Source organism: Periplaneta americana, chromosome 10 (assembly GCF_040183065.1).
Source record: "Periplaneta americana isolate PAMFEO1 chromosome 10, P.americana_PAMFEO1_priV1, whole genome shotgun sequence".
NCBI classification, from domain to species: Eukaryota; Metazoa; Arthropoda; class Insecta; order Blattodea; family Blattidae; genus Periplaneta; species Periplaneta americana.
Genome location: NC_091126.1, coordinates 8,611,533 through 8,627,307, shown reverse-complemented (window position 1 = coordinate 8,627,307; position 15,775 = coordinate 8,611,533). Strand labels below are relative to the sequence as shown.

At 37.8% G+C, this 15,775-nt stretch overlaps 1 protein-coding gene across 4 annotated transcripts in view; it reads right to left on the bottom strand.

Annotated features, from left to right (window-relative positions):
* Positions 1 to 15,775, bottom strand: part of LOC138707417 (SRSF protein kinase 3-like) — a 179,955-nt gene that overhangs the window by 41,791 nt on the left and 122,389 nt on the right. Inside the window, exon 1 of one of the 4 annotated variants that reach the window (XM_069836807.1) lies at positions 8,776 to 9,283. The exons of the other annotated variants lie outside the window; for them this stretch is intronic. Coding sequence (XP_069692908.1) covers positions 8,776 to 9,197 — 422 coding nt within the window. The 5' untranslated portion in view covers positions 9,198 to 9,283. Of the gene's footprint in view, positions 1 to 8,775; positions 9,284 to 15,775 lie in introns of those variants that run through there. 4 annotated transcript variants of the gene reach the window in all.

Genomic DNA, 15,775 nt, shown 5'->3' with positions numbered 1-15,775 from the left:
ATTTCCGGATGGCAGAGGTGTGTTCCAAGACCTGGCACCATGCCATACGTCTCGAAAAACTACAGAATTCTTCAACAAGAAGAAGATTCAGGAACTCCCCTGGCCAGGCAACTCACCCGACATCAACCCCATTGAGAACTTGTGGTCAATTTGCAAAAGAAGAATGCAAAAAATGGATTGTTCTACAAAGGAGAAGATGATTTCTGCCCTCATTGGTGTATGGTTTCGCGATGAAGAAATGAAGAATATTTGTGGGAAATTAGTGGAATCCATGCCAAATCATCTCAGAGCTGTTATTAGGAACAAGGGAGGCCACATAGATTACTGAGGTATGTCTTAGATCCTTTTTTTTTATCCCATTTGAGTGTTTTTGCATAAGTAATTACGTTGTTCGGATTAATTTGCACGCTACTGTAAATGAAATAACATGATGATAATGAAACAAAGCTGGAATGAGAATGACACTGTCTGCGAAAAATCTCACAAAATTCAATGAATCAATCTCTACATATACAGAAAACAGATGAGATAGGAAATAATAATCTTTACCTTCTAACATTTTCATGAATTTTTAAGATACAATAACACGTGATGACAATAGAATAACGAAAGTGATGGAGAATGGAAGAAGAAACTTATCTAATACGAAAAAACCTGCTTTTCCACAACAAATATTACAGATATGACAGGGATATCGTTAAAATAGGAGTTTAAAAATGTCATAGAACATGATATTACCCTATTCATTCTCTAGTCATGCTTGTTACGAGACATTTGAAACTGAACAAATTCAATGTTCATATCCCTTAAAGACTGCAAGGACACGTTCTCCCCACAAAGATTTCTTCTTCATGTTTTTTTTATATTAATACAGGTATTATTATTATTATTATTATTATTATTATTATTATTATTGGCTATAGTTAGTTGAGCAAAACAAAAAGTGGTGTGGAAACCTGTAATCAACATGCTTCGACCAACAGAATGCGGCAGGTGATCGGGACTAGGAACTAGTTCCTGGTTGGCCCACAGTGGAAAGCCCTACTGGCCGCTTATATACCAACTATACATGGTCATGGCACTTCAATCCCTGAAGAAGATGGCAGAACTAGTCATCGAAAGCTTGGAGGCAACAATCCAACTCACCTGGCTTAGAACTCGAGAAGAATTATTCAATGTCCAAAATCGGGAAAGCCCCAAGTCCTACAGGTGAAATGATGACAGAAGAAAAGAGAGTACAACCAGGAGACTTAATACACCATCATTGTACACCACAAACTCCACTTGAACTCGACAACTGAACCCAGTTCTCGTGAGGAAAAATATGTCACTTAAGGAAAACACTATTTACACAGTTAATTCAACACTTCATTGTTAATAAACTTATGGGTTTACTTCTTAATATATCAGTATGGATGGTAATAAATAAAGTGAACTGCAGAACATGATTTGTTTTAGAAAATATTTCCTGCTACAATATGTACAAAGAGGAGTCAAATTGTCTGAATACACACTTATCCCTAAGAATGTGAATGCCTGTCAGAACTGAAATCAGCAGTTTCAATGGTTCAGGCCAACATAATTTTATCTGAACCAGTTACCACAAGCTCAAGTTCGGACCCAAGAATATTTCCCAAACTGCTGTATGTGGCTCTCACAGTAAATGGAGTTGAATATGTCAAATTGAGACTACATAAATGTTCACAATTTTATTTTAATTTTAAAATATGACAGTCTCATTACAATATATGTGACCACGAAATAATTTCAAACTAACATGTTTCTAAATTTTTGGTGTCTCTACATATTCATTTGTCAATATGACTAAATTTCGCATACATATTTCCGTTTATTAATATTTATTTAATAATATTTAAGAATTTATTAATATTGATGGATACCTAACACTACTGTATCAGATACCACCTCTATGAGGAAAATGTACATTCATATAAAAATAGTGTTTATTATCTTTAGGCCTATTATATTTTAATATGTGTCACTACTCTATAAAGTAGAAAATTATGAATTTTATGCTGAAGTATTACACGAACTGTCAATATCACATAGTTCTTGAAGAAATTGTGTATTCATTTAATTTCTGCAGAAATAACTCCACTGCCAAGAACTGTATGATTACTTTAATATCACCAACTTGTATGTATTCTTCTTTTGTGCTACCGTATCTTATAACAAGACTTAATTCATCCAGTGTAATTTTAAATTGATGCCATTTAATAAATATCAAATTTGTGTGGATCATTTTAAAATCAAATAAATATTCCACATCATTCTTAGAAAGAAGTGGATTTCAAACTCTTCCACAATCAAGTTCGCAACCAGTCTTATTTACTTTGCTTAATATAGCTGTTACCATATGCTTAGATATTACCGATAATTGACTCAACCTTATGGAAGATCAGATATCGCATTTATCCAAAAGAGAGAAATGGTCGCATACAATATGAAAATTACACTCTGTATATGTAATTAGTTCCATCATAGCCCCCAAAATAATTAATTAAAAAATATTGTTGTATTATTTTAGAAAAATAACAGATATTTTAATGTACATGTAAGTCCAATTGTACGATATTATTCGACCAAGGCCAGTGGAGTCCTGCAGCCCGGAGCCTTGGTGCTACTGCTCCTGAGTTCGTAATACCGCATCACGATAGTTCACATTATGCCCGTGGCTCCACTCGCCTTGGTCGGGTAAACTCGGTGAAACGTTTGGATTTAAATTGAACGATCATGGAGAAGTGCTTGACAGAAAAAAGTTTTTTCGTGCTTAGTGATGCAGGAAACATTGTTACTAAACGTAGAGCGGCACTTAATTTGGAGCATGTGAATGCACTCACATGTTTAAAATCATGGATGAAGCAGTATTAACTAGGTGTGTCTTCATACATTTTGTTATTTATGTTTGTCTAAAAAATTTCCGGAGAAATTGACACAATAAATTAGAAGCTTCATAATAAATATGTTAGTAAAGCAATTAAAATAGTTGTTTTGATATAAAACATTTAATACTTACGCATATCACCGAACACAAGTTAATTTAACAATAATTGTGTATTTCAGGATATTAAAACATTTTTTCAAATCGATCAAACTCGATTAATCTATCGATTACTAGATTACATTCAAATAGTTAATCGATTAAATATTTTAATCGATCAGCAGCACTAGTATTAATGCTATATAAATTAGTACATCATTATATGGCAAAGGAAGTGCACAAAATGTTAAATTGAATATTTACACCAATGACACTTATTTTATTGCGACATTATCGCGAAAATTTGATAGTTCTACTTTCTTTATCACCGAAAATCTAATTTTTAAAAATGTTATTAAAATTTTAGGAAAATTATCACCATATAAACATTAAAAACACGGCTGTCTATGGCTAATGTAAATGGAACAATGTGCGTAGAATTGGGAGTCGATGAATTGAAGATATTTTCCCGTCTGCGTTTCGAACGACGGTCTCTTGGAAAATGGATAACTTGTAGCAGGTCTCTGAGAACTTCCACGCACTTATGAAACCAAAAAAGGCACAATGCGCTGCGAAGGCATAGTAAAGAAAGTAATGAAAGAAGTCATTCTCTTCTCGCAGTGTACACCAGGTCATTGTTCTTGGCAAGCTCTTCCAAATTCTTGGCAAGAAAATTTATAAACTAAGTGAGTAGAATCTTAAGTATTTCGTGGATCCAGAGGACGTGGTCTGTATCAGAACACTTTCGTCACAAATAGCACAGATAAGATTGCGGGACGAAGATCGGCTAAATGTAGCCTAAAAGGTAATGCATCCTAGTTGGCCACGTCGTGCTAGAGTAGCGAAAGGATCTCATTGATATTCTATTTAAAAAAATATGCTCGCTAATTCAGAAAACAAACTATTAGATACCGTGTGTGTTTTTCAGTAAAGATACAACTATCAACAATAACAGTCTACTTCCCCTTCCCTATACTTCACCTAATTGGGGCTTAACATGCTGATACACGTATGCTTAAAAAAGTCTCACTGCGTGTTGCTTAAATTACTTTCCTGTAGTATAACAAAGTATTTGCTGGTATCGAAAACACTAAGTATTGTTTATGTATCGGCGAAAATCCTTCCATTCATTTACGTATAGACCTAAACGATTGAGCAGAAGATGGTGAGAGACTCCAAAAGTTCTCTGCATGCACGCACACACACACACATAACGTACTTAACGTGTATGTGTAATGATTACTTTATAACAAGAGGTAGTTTGCCCTCCATGCGCTGAGTCAGTTTAGCCTTCATAGCGACTGAAATTAGCTGTATGACAATATGAAGCGATTAGTGAAGTGTGAAAAACAGAAATTAATTACAAATTCGTGGTCAAAGAGAGAACTTGAAAAAGGAAGGAAAATCTCTACAAAAAATATAGCCGAAACTGTTCAATCACAAATTCCTGGATCAGTACAGAGGGTAATTCGTGAAGAGTGACCCACACTTCAGGACTCAGTTCTATAGGTCAATGTGAACAAAAAATGCCATATGGACATAGGTCCGATGATCAATATTTAAGAAGCTGCAGTTATTGAATCCTATGAATGCAGAGGTGGTTGCAGCAGAATTAAATGGAATCAATTAAAATAAACAGAAAATAGGTATACCTCAATTTGAAAGCAGATTTCCAAATATTTCTTCTTCCACTTCAACGTACTTGGCCGCACGGATGTGAATCGAGCGCGTAGCATTTCGTAGCTCGGCAAAGCTGATGAGTGTAGTAGCGTTTACAATACGGACACGAAGTAAATTATTGTTTTGTTTGTACTTTCGTCTGGTACACAAGGTGAGTTGCTACTGTATGAGAAAAGTGCTGGAGGAACCATTATGTTGATAATATACATAATATGTCACCTGGTCTCTAAAGGAATATATTCCAATGTAGGATTGCGAAATGCTGAATTCAGGTATAATTATCGACAGCTGATGTCACCAGATTTGACCGATTATACTCCTCTCCTCGTACTTCACGTCACGGAAAAACCTCACTCCCTTTTGTGCAGGCCCCACTTTTTGTATTAAGACGGATACAAGTAAGCCTGGTTCACAGTACGACGACGTGTGGAGTCTTACAAATAAATTTAAAAAGGATAAATGAACCAAAGTTCACATGACTTTTTTCTCAATATGACCTACGTATAGACCTGACTCCTAAAGCTCGGATCATACTTCGTAAATCACCCTGTATATGAAACAGATACAAATAAATATATTTAAACAGGAAACGTTCAAGATGCGCACAGGAGACGAAGTAGTTTAGAAATGTGCAAAATAAGTGTGTGTGTGTATGTATGTGTGTGTGTGCGTGCGCGCGCGCGCAAACTCTAGAGCAATTTTCATTTCCCAAACTTTGCTACTCAATTCGGTCCACTGTGAAGCTCAAACTAACTGAACTCATACATACGCGCTGCACAGGTGTACAACACCTCCCACTGTTCTAAGTGGTCTTACACCTATACAAGCAATGTGCATACGGTGATCATTTTTGGTGTCTTATCTTCTTCCAATGAATCACTTATGTTTACAAGTAAGCAAAGCAAGGGATTTCCGTTACCTTCACATTACAATGCATATGAACAGAGACTTGCAGACATATATTTCCATGATATTATATTACAGGAAAATAATTTACGGCACGTACAGGAATCTTGTCCCAGACCGAGGGCTTCGTCGTCCACTTCTCACTCACGCTGAATTTCGACACTGACCCACATCCACACCAGGTCATTAAATAACTATTGTCATGCTATAATAGGCCTAACTGATTTCCAGGTTTTCGAGGAATGTAGATTTTGGCATTCTGTCTGTCCGTCCATGCACGATTGAGCCAATATTATTAGACGCATTTTTTTCATATTCGTATCTACAGTACGAATCAGTTTATCTGAGAATGATGCAGATGAAAATAACAATTTTAGTAAATAAATTAATATTCATTCTTGATTTACACACATTTGACACTTGTATATCACTAATGATATTATTACACTTGTTAAATTAACAACTCAGTTAACTTCATTGTGTTTAATATAGAAAATATGTGGTATTTCAAGTGACTAGTTTCAGCGGGACTTTGCATCATTTTCAAACTTGTAGTACAGTCTTGCGTTTTCTTCTGGGCTCTTCTTGTGGGGAAGTATGTGGATAGTTTTTGTTGTTTAGATAGATTTGAACCTCATAAGACATCACTCATGAGGCAACTAATCCAGGAGATAATGGGTAGGGTGGCCAGTTCCTTTCACGATCCATTGCATACATCGCTGGCTAGTAACATATTATTATACTAATAAGACTTCAGATGTGTACAATAAATTGTTCTTCCTCTGACAAATATCGTCAAGTACATATCAGTCAGAACCTCAATCAGAGGTAATTTGTGGATAGATACTGTACTTGGTGTAGTACATATTTGTTATGCGTGAGTGAACCAAAAGGAAAAGCGTAATATACAGAGCGCGGCAAAGAAGACTTGACCCTGGTAACATGCTCGGTCACTCTGTTCTGGCGGACGAAATACTGACATTTCATACGGATAAAACTTAAGCGTTTTAAGCTCTCTTGAAACAGATCGTTGCGTCACAATTTTTTTGCACATATCGTCAAGATTTTCTGTGAGGGCTCTCTTTGCACATTTTCTTTTTCACTGTTTAAAACGGAGCCCATTTCACGCTACTCCTTAACAGTTCAAGGACACATTGCTCAGTGCTTAGACGGTCGGGTAGTTTCTGAAAACCGTAACCGAAATTGGCGCAAATATTTCACGCATCACTTTTTCGCTAAGAGATCTTCAGAATGAATATTCGTTGCTCAGTAGTGTAACTAATCATGGCTATTTTTACGACTACGGCCTCTTGTGAGAATACCAACGAAACTAACCACAGTTTGGTAATTTAAATCCAGTGTATATCCGCAGACTAGCGTAAGTAGGCGTCCTTGGCTATCAATTGCCGGCGATTAGAAGGCGAGCACGTTCCATGGATCAAATCTTGTTTGCCGCGCTCTGTATTTTAACATTCATTTAGCCACCGGCGTAGCTCAGTCGGTTAAGGCGCTTGCCTGCCGGTCTGAAGTTGAGCTCGGACGCGGGTCGATCCCCGCTTGGGCTGATTACTTTGTTGGTTTTTTCCGAGGTTTTCTCCAATCGTAAGGTGAATGCCAGGTAATCTATGGTAAATCCTCGGCCTTATCTCGCCAAATATCATCTCGCTATCACCAATCTCATCGACGCTAAATAACCTCGTAGTTGATATAGCATCGTTAAATAACCAACTAAAAATAAAAAAAAAGATTCATTTCACTTTCAAATATCGACTATGTACCTAAATATGAAAATATTATAAATAATTTCAATATGCATATGTATATGAAGAGTACAGGGGAAAAGCGAAGTCACAATTCTCATAAAGGTGATAACATCTAATTCAATATATTACTGCAAAATTTATGTGTTTTTGTTATCAAAACTGGTAAAGGAGAATAATCATTTGGTAATAAAAATTATTTTACGAAATACAGGAAACGAATGTACAGAATAGCCTATCTAGTTTTCTGTGCATAAGAAGCTATTTTAATCTTACCTGTCCTCGATTCACTCAGAAGTTACTGTAATAACATTATGTCCATCTAAAGAAACTACACTTTCCAATGGTGAATTAATAATTAATTATACAAATCGGTTAATTTAGCTTCCGATATTACTTCATACAAACACAGAAACATTATCTGTAGGCTATCTTTCATAGCTTTCAATTGTTGCTATCCAAGGCCCCTTATAGGCAAAGTCATTTGTTTTTTAATTCATTACACGGCCTTAGATGGCAGTTATTTTAATTTTAAAACTCATTTATCTCATTAAATATCAGTCCTATCAAAATTTTTCAAGGAATAAAACTTATCGGAAATTATTTTTAAAGAAACTTTTGTTATGTAACATTTTTCACAAAAATCAATAATAAGCGAGATATTTCGATTTATTTAATTCAGGCCCCCTTATAACCCCTCTTTTAAGTAAGGTATTTTGAATGCCATATAGCCTAAAATCTAAGTTACAACGAACTTAATTTATATTCCAATTTTCATCGAAATCCGTTCAGCCATTATCGCGTGAAAAGGTAACAAACATACAGACAGACAGACAGACAGGCAGGCAGGCAGGCAGACATACAAACAAAAATTTCAAAAAAGCGATTTTCGGTTTCAGGGTGATTAATTATATATGTTAGGACCAATTATTTTTGGAAAATCGAAAATTACCAGAAAAATTTCGGCTACAGATTTATTATTAGTATAGATGTCTCGAAAGAAATAAACTATGAAGGACAGTGTTATTCGTAATAAAACAATACATGCACTACATTCCTGCGAAACGCGTAAAATTTGTGAGGAAATATCTATCAACTTCGTGATACTTGCTCTCCTGTTTGTCACAAACCATCTTACAACAATACAGAAGTTCACTGCTATGTAGTAACGGTTAAGACGTCTGATCGTGAAAACAGCGGTCCAGGGTTCAAATCCTGGTTGAAGATATTTTCGTCAACCCATTATGAGCAAACGCTTGGTAGCTTTCGGCGCTGGACCCTGGACTCGTTTCGCTAGTATTATCACCTTCATTTCACTCAGCCGCTAGATAACCATCGAAGTTGATAAAGCGTCGTGAAATAAAACAAGATTACAGGATTGAATGTGCGATCAACGTGTTTGTAGCAAGATCGACCGAGCGCACTCACCCCTGCAGGACCGCCCCCGCGGAAGTGCATCTCCGAGGGCGCAGGCAGGACTCGGGGGGGTCCACGGCCCACCAGTCGCACACGAGGGGGTCCAGCTGCCAGCGGTGCGGCTCGAGCGGGGCCCGCAGCACGCGGAGGCCGGCGCCGCGGCCCAGCACCAGCACGAGCGCGGCCAGCGCCACCAGGTGCAGCAAGCAGCGCGCCGCGTGCGCCAGGGGCGGGCCGGCCGTCCTGGCCTCCGCGGCGGTCGCGGCGGTCGCCGTCGTCGCTCCGGCGGCCTCGCACAGCGCTCGGCGCTCCCTGAAGTCTACGCCCCGCCACTCCACTCTCATCGAGGTATTGACGCGGGGCCGGCCGTCGATGTCCAGCCACTCCAGGCGCATCGAGTACGCGAACACGGCGGGCTTGGCTTCGCACGCCATGCCATCCTCCTCGCGGACATCACACAACTGCGGAAATGTTCGCTTCTCTCGGGCTCGGGCTCGCGGCCAACAGCCTTGCCCAGACACAGTGGCGGCCGTGGCTGCGATAATAATGGCGATGGCACACACTCGTTGCTACAGATGTGAGATTGGTTTAGGATTCTCACAGACACTGTACAGTAAACAAGCTATTGGGGGCAAAGACGTGTCCGTTAAATCTAAAGTCTGTTTAACCGTAAATTTAACAAGAGTGTTTCTATAATTTGAACATGTTAAATGTGCGTACCAATTTTGTGGCGCCGACATTCCCAATGTAAACTATCATTTATTTTGTATGGAATAGATCTGTGCGGTACAAAATGTCTTGCACAGTTCTATATAAACGTTTCCAATGAAAACGCACCTTTACGAAACTAGGTACAAAATAATGGAATTACAAAAGAATCTAGATGTACACAACCTTTCAGAATTTTCAGCACCTTTGTAACTATTACTTGTTTCACTAAGGAATGAAAATAACAAAATCAAGAAACAGGTCCATATAACAAGATACAGATTCGACACTGTTTTCGAAGCTATGTCCATATAACAAGATACAGATTCGACACTATCTGCAATATTATGCATTTCAAACGGAATCTATACTTTTGTCGATACTGAATGCTATATGCACTCGAATAAAATGCGAAAACTCTGTTACAAGTACGAACATACGAAATATATGCACGTGTTATGTACACGTTTGTGTATACCTATGTATGTGAACATTCACAAATATGCAGGAATAATAGTGTGGGGTTTTTTAGCGTTTTTTATCAACAGTTCTTTAAATTGAAGTATTGAAGTGCGGCACCTTATCTATTAACTTCCTCGGCAACAATATGCATAAAAATTTAACGAAATTAGTAGGTCAACTGATTTTAACCTCGGCTCGAATCAGGGTCACACTGCGGACCCAGTGACTGCAACAAGATTTTCTCGGTTTCACTGATAATTTCAATCCACCGTTCTTCCATTATCACTTCATTTAATTTCATCGTCTCAGAAAAACGCCTTTAGTTAAAGACGTTAGAACTAGACGGCATTTCGGAAGGCGGTCAGTTGCTATATGCGCCGTAGCATTTCTGGTATGTGACGTCACAAGCTTGTACAGTAGAACCAATGGGAATCAGTCTATAACAAGTACTTCCCGAGTTCGTTTGTTCACGTGTGAGTGTTTTAATACATTGAATAAGTAAAACTAACATTTTCTGTGCGTGTGTGAGATAAATAAATGGAAGAAGAGACTGTAAAAAGACAAGTATTGCACAGGCAGGCGCGGAAAATTAGTGTTTAAGGTGTATAATTATTTTAAAAACGTTGACGAGCAGAACGCTGCCGGCCATCTTGATGCTGGCTGCAACGTTGCCAATGCACAAGAAACGACTGCAGAAGCATGTGGTGTGGATTGAGAACCGTGCAAAGAATATTGTTAGTGAAGGAAAGAGGGTTTGTTTGTCGTCATACAGTAATCAACGGCTAAGATCATTATTGTCTTTTGATCATTTAAATTCTCTCCTGCGCTATTTGTATTGCACGTGTGCGTGAAGTACGATGTGGCAATGTCGTACGCTGCCTTGCTCTCTCTATCTGTCTCTCTCGAAGCAAAGGCTAGCAGACTACCGCCTTCCGAATTGCCGTCGACACTAGCAATGCCGGATTCAGCTGGAGGAGATCGGGGCGATTGCTCCAGTGTCCTCATAGAATGGGACTCTACACACCTCCACAATGAAGAAGACATTAGAGCTAATTTTCTATTTTGGATGTCATCCTCTTTTTACCGTTATTTTTCTCCTGCATCCAATGATTATTTAGAAATAAACTGACGAGTGCGTAGCTTAAATTAAAATAAATAAAAATCCTGCCAACAAGAGGAAGATTACGAAGAAATTTCCTGGTGATGGTTACTGGTCCTGCAGTAGCATCACTTAGATGTCTTAAATTATTTGTAGAATCCAGAGAGATTTATTTGAAGAGTACGAGGAAAAGGCTAAGGAAATAGGTGAAACAAAAGAGAATGCTCAGGAAATACATGCCAGCCAACAAAAATGTTAAGGCTTAATCTTATACAGTAGCTGTGGCAAATTACCAAAAATCCAGCTAACACAAAGGAGCGATTTCATATCCCGCAGTCGACAAACTTTCATCGTTGTCTGATTGCTGTCTTCTTATGATACCGTCACTAAACTGTTCAGATTCGCGATCCAGCTTGAGATTAACACAGGCTCCATAGCATACCTTTCTTTATTCAGCATGGAAAATGATACAGACCTCTACTTAATGAAATGGACTCCAATGACGTGACATGTTTGCTACAGAGAAAGCAAGACAAATGGATGTTCATGTAGCTCGTATTATTACATTTGTGTAAAGTCAAACAATCAGGCCTAGTTAATTTTACCTATCCTCAGACAAGTTAATATGTCATTTACACGACTTTAATGAGGCTTCCACACAATTTTTCGTCCAGGGACACCACATACTGTCCGTTACTCAGGAGAAGACGAGCGGAAAGAATGTGACCTTCTTGACTATCGCTGTTGATTATTATAAACATCGCTCAGATAAGCATCCCAGTAGCCAGGTTATTACTCGTGCAGGAAACATGAGTAACAATGAGTATGGAAATTAAAGCTACGTTGAACAGAAGGAGACCTAATGTTTCCGCTTACTGCAGTACTATATTGCATGTGTTGTCATACGTTATCTGTTCACATCCCTTCCTCCTCAGTCCGCTCTCGTCTTCTCCTGAGTCACCGACAGTATAAGCCGTGGTCCTGCGTGTAATAGTCCGAACTGTGACAGATCTGGCCTTCAGTTAAGATTGCGACATACACACACAGGCCGTCGAAAGGTTTAGTAAAACTGACGCGAAACTGTGTGTGTATGTCCGTATATCCGCAGATTGTGCCTGCAGATCGAGTAAAAGTTTTGGCTTTTAACAATGAATTCTACTATGAGTGATCACACATTTATTAGCGGATTTAAAGCATATAGCAATACAAAACTAAAGTTACAACATATGAAAAATTGGTGACCTATTGCAAGATCATAGACAATGAAGACACTTGTATTTTTTCTCTGTATATAAGGTTTGATCATTTTCAATAATTTTTCGAAACATTCTTCATCCATTCTTAAAAATTTTCCCAATCTCCAGTGGTAGTATTTTGCAGACATTCCAAAAGCTTCACGTGTGGTAAATTTTCACGATTTAACAACCACTCTTTTGTCAACAGCCGTTTTCGATTTTCTTCTGACGTTAAGAGCAGCAACATTAGAAGCAATTTATTTATTTATTTATTTAAATTTAATTAATTAATTTATTTAAATTTAAATATACAGAATAAAGAATATAATTACAAAACAAACAAGAGAAATAGAAATAAAATAATACAAGCAATATAAAAAAATACAGTAGTATTAACAAAATTTGAGACCGAATGAGCAGCGCTCGTGCTCGGTCGCAGTTCAGATATAATATTAAAATAAAAAAAAATAATAATAAAAATAAATAAGTAAAATAAAATAGGAACTAAAATATAATTACAGCGGCAATGGAATTATATAATATAATATTAACACTAGAGAAGAATAATATCGCACGTGAAAAGTAGGACTAATATATATTTCAAAATTATAGAATACAAATATAATATAGGTTGATTAATTCATACACATAGGCTATAAATTTATTTAATCAAATTGAAGATATTAACACGTTTCTAATTTTCTTGTTATATGTTAGTGGATTACATGTTAGAAGTTCTGGGTGTAATTTAGTTAAAGCATTGTACAACCGAGGGCCAAAATTTATGCTATGCTTTAGACCAGCAGATGTGAGACATTTAGGTTCTACTAATGTTGAATTAATATTTCGTCTTGTGTTCAATCTGGATTCTGGTTTTTGTGACGGTGCGCACCATTTTCACAATGGAATTGAAATCAAACTTTCGACTTATCTGATTGCCAGACTGTGTGGTGAACAGACAGTCCAACTGCAGTCCTGGGACTGTTCGACCAGACTGTCAGTTCAACTGTCGGCTCGGACTGAATAATGTGTGGCCTGCTTCAGCTTTGATCTGCAGTTCTGAATTGACAATCCCTGAACTGCAGGCGGAGTGTAAGGGTATGGGGACCATAAAGGCTGGTTCACAATAAACCGGAAACGAGAATCGGAACGAAAACGAAAACGGTAAAATTGCTAAAATGTATACATTTAAATGTGAGGATTCACAATTAACGAAAAGCTTGCCGGAGCCCAGGATCGGGAACGGAGAGTTGGGCAAGTTTCAACTTTGGCGTTCACGTTTCCGATCACAGTCCACTACATCCATTCTATTGCCATGTAAAAGCTATTTTGTCGTATATTTTGTAGCAAGAAGACCGTGACATAACCTATGCATTATTTTGTTCTGTGCTATGCATCATGGAGCATGATGAGATTCTAATATTGAGGAAAATCCTCACGTTTACGATAAGCGGCGCGCCTCGTATAAAAATGAGAAAATGACGGAGAATATGTGGCTTTCAATAGCTGCATCTTTGAACACCGATCGGAAGCGAATCATATTTTATTACTGTATTGGTTGTATTACACACTACATATTCATGCTTCAATTCAATAACTACTGTTGTGTTCATTTTTTTTCTATTACAAACGTTTCATCTCTAATTATTTTACGTTATGGTAGACTTGAAATAAGTTGTGATAATAAAGATGCATGGGCATATTTATAGTACCGTACGTAATGAAATGTTTCAGTTGAAATTTCGAAGTTGGTTAACCTGTGTTTATTTTCGCTGCCTTGTACTCATGAGAGAACGCCATTGGTCAATTATACACAAATAACATCAGAATGGGTAATATCGACTTAGATATCGCTATTGACATACATATCGATATGCATAGTCGTCTACGTTCTCGGTTTATTGTGAATCAAAAATCTTCATATTGACGTCCTCTGCTTCTCGTTTTCATTCTGGTTCTCGTTCCCGGTTTATTGTGAACCAGCCTTAAGTCTCAGTTGGTGTCGGTCATTTCTTATTTGTAACAATGCTCCATCAGTTGCGGAGTTATTCATCGCTCGTGAAATTTGTAACTGCGAGATGAGACAGAAGATCTACCTTGTACGCGTATTGCCGTAAGTTCGGAAACCTAAAATGAACTAGGGAATCAGCTCCTTACCCTGAGCTACGCCGCACCCGTTTCCATCAGTCCATGAGGCTGTCATTATTTTCTATGTACCGAATGCAATGCTTTTCTGTGTCCGATCGCGTGAAAGAAAAGGGCTCGTGTGATTGGAAGAGGTAGGAAATTGCGAAAACAAAGTGTTGTTATGCTACATAATGTGAAAAAGTTTCTGTGCAGTCTCATGTAAAAGAATTATATATAGCCGAAATATGAAACTCTGTGAGTTGCTTGACATTTTAGAGTTCAATCAGGTTGTCATCTTCGTTAAATCTGTGCAACGGTGCATGGCCTCAGCTCAACTTCTCACCGAACAAAATTTCCCAGCCATCGCAATACACAGAGGAATGGGACAGGAGGAAAGGTTATCGAGGTATCAGCAGTTCAAGGATTTTCAGAAGGAAAAGTTAGTGTCAGTGAAATGTGTTCTAAAGTGTCAGTGAAGTGAAAGTAGCGAAAGAATATCAGTACCAAAATAATATACAAGTGCATGTCATATTTATGTATATACACATAGATGTTAGGTTCTAATGGGAAATTAGGTTTATTTGTTAATTAGGTTATTTAACTATTAATATTAATTGTAATTATTGTCTGTAATAAAATAATCCCTGCCTCGGGGCATTTGCCCATTTGCAGTGTAAATACATAAGCATACATACATTACATACACGTACACTCGCGAGACAAATTACACCATTAACAGATGAAGCAGCACTTGGTCAATGTGTGTTCGGAAAGCACTCTTCGCGGCGTCGCCATATTAAGTTACACATGATAAAAAATTAAACACACCAAATGTATGTATGTATGTATGTTTTTTTTCAATTGAATTGTATACAATTTCTGTATCATCCATTGACTGTGGTCTTGTTACATTCCTGCTTTCCAGAAACCCACATTTTTGCTACTAACTACAGGGCTTCTATGTACTGTATATACAGACCGCTGGAGCGGTGTTTTGCTCTCGGCCGCGGCAAGCATCAATCCCCCAGCATAAATATGCCGTTCTCTCGGGGCAGTATACATTCGTCCGCGAAGATGGTTAGACAGCTGACTTTAGAGCAACGCATTTTCGTGTGTAAAGTTTATTATAAATACGAATCAGCTCGTCGTGTTCGTGCAGAATTTATTCAAATTTTCCCTGGTCAATTACCTCCCTCAAGAACTGCAATTCATGATATTATGAACAGATTTCAATCTACTTGGTTCAATGCAAAACAACAACAGTACAGTGCTAACAGAGGACAAATTGGACCAAATTGGCGCACATCTTGAACGGTCGCCAACAAAATCACTCCCGAAATTAGCACAAGAAATAGGAGTTTCAGTGTCTTTTGCACATAAA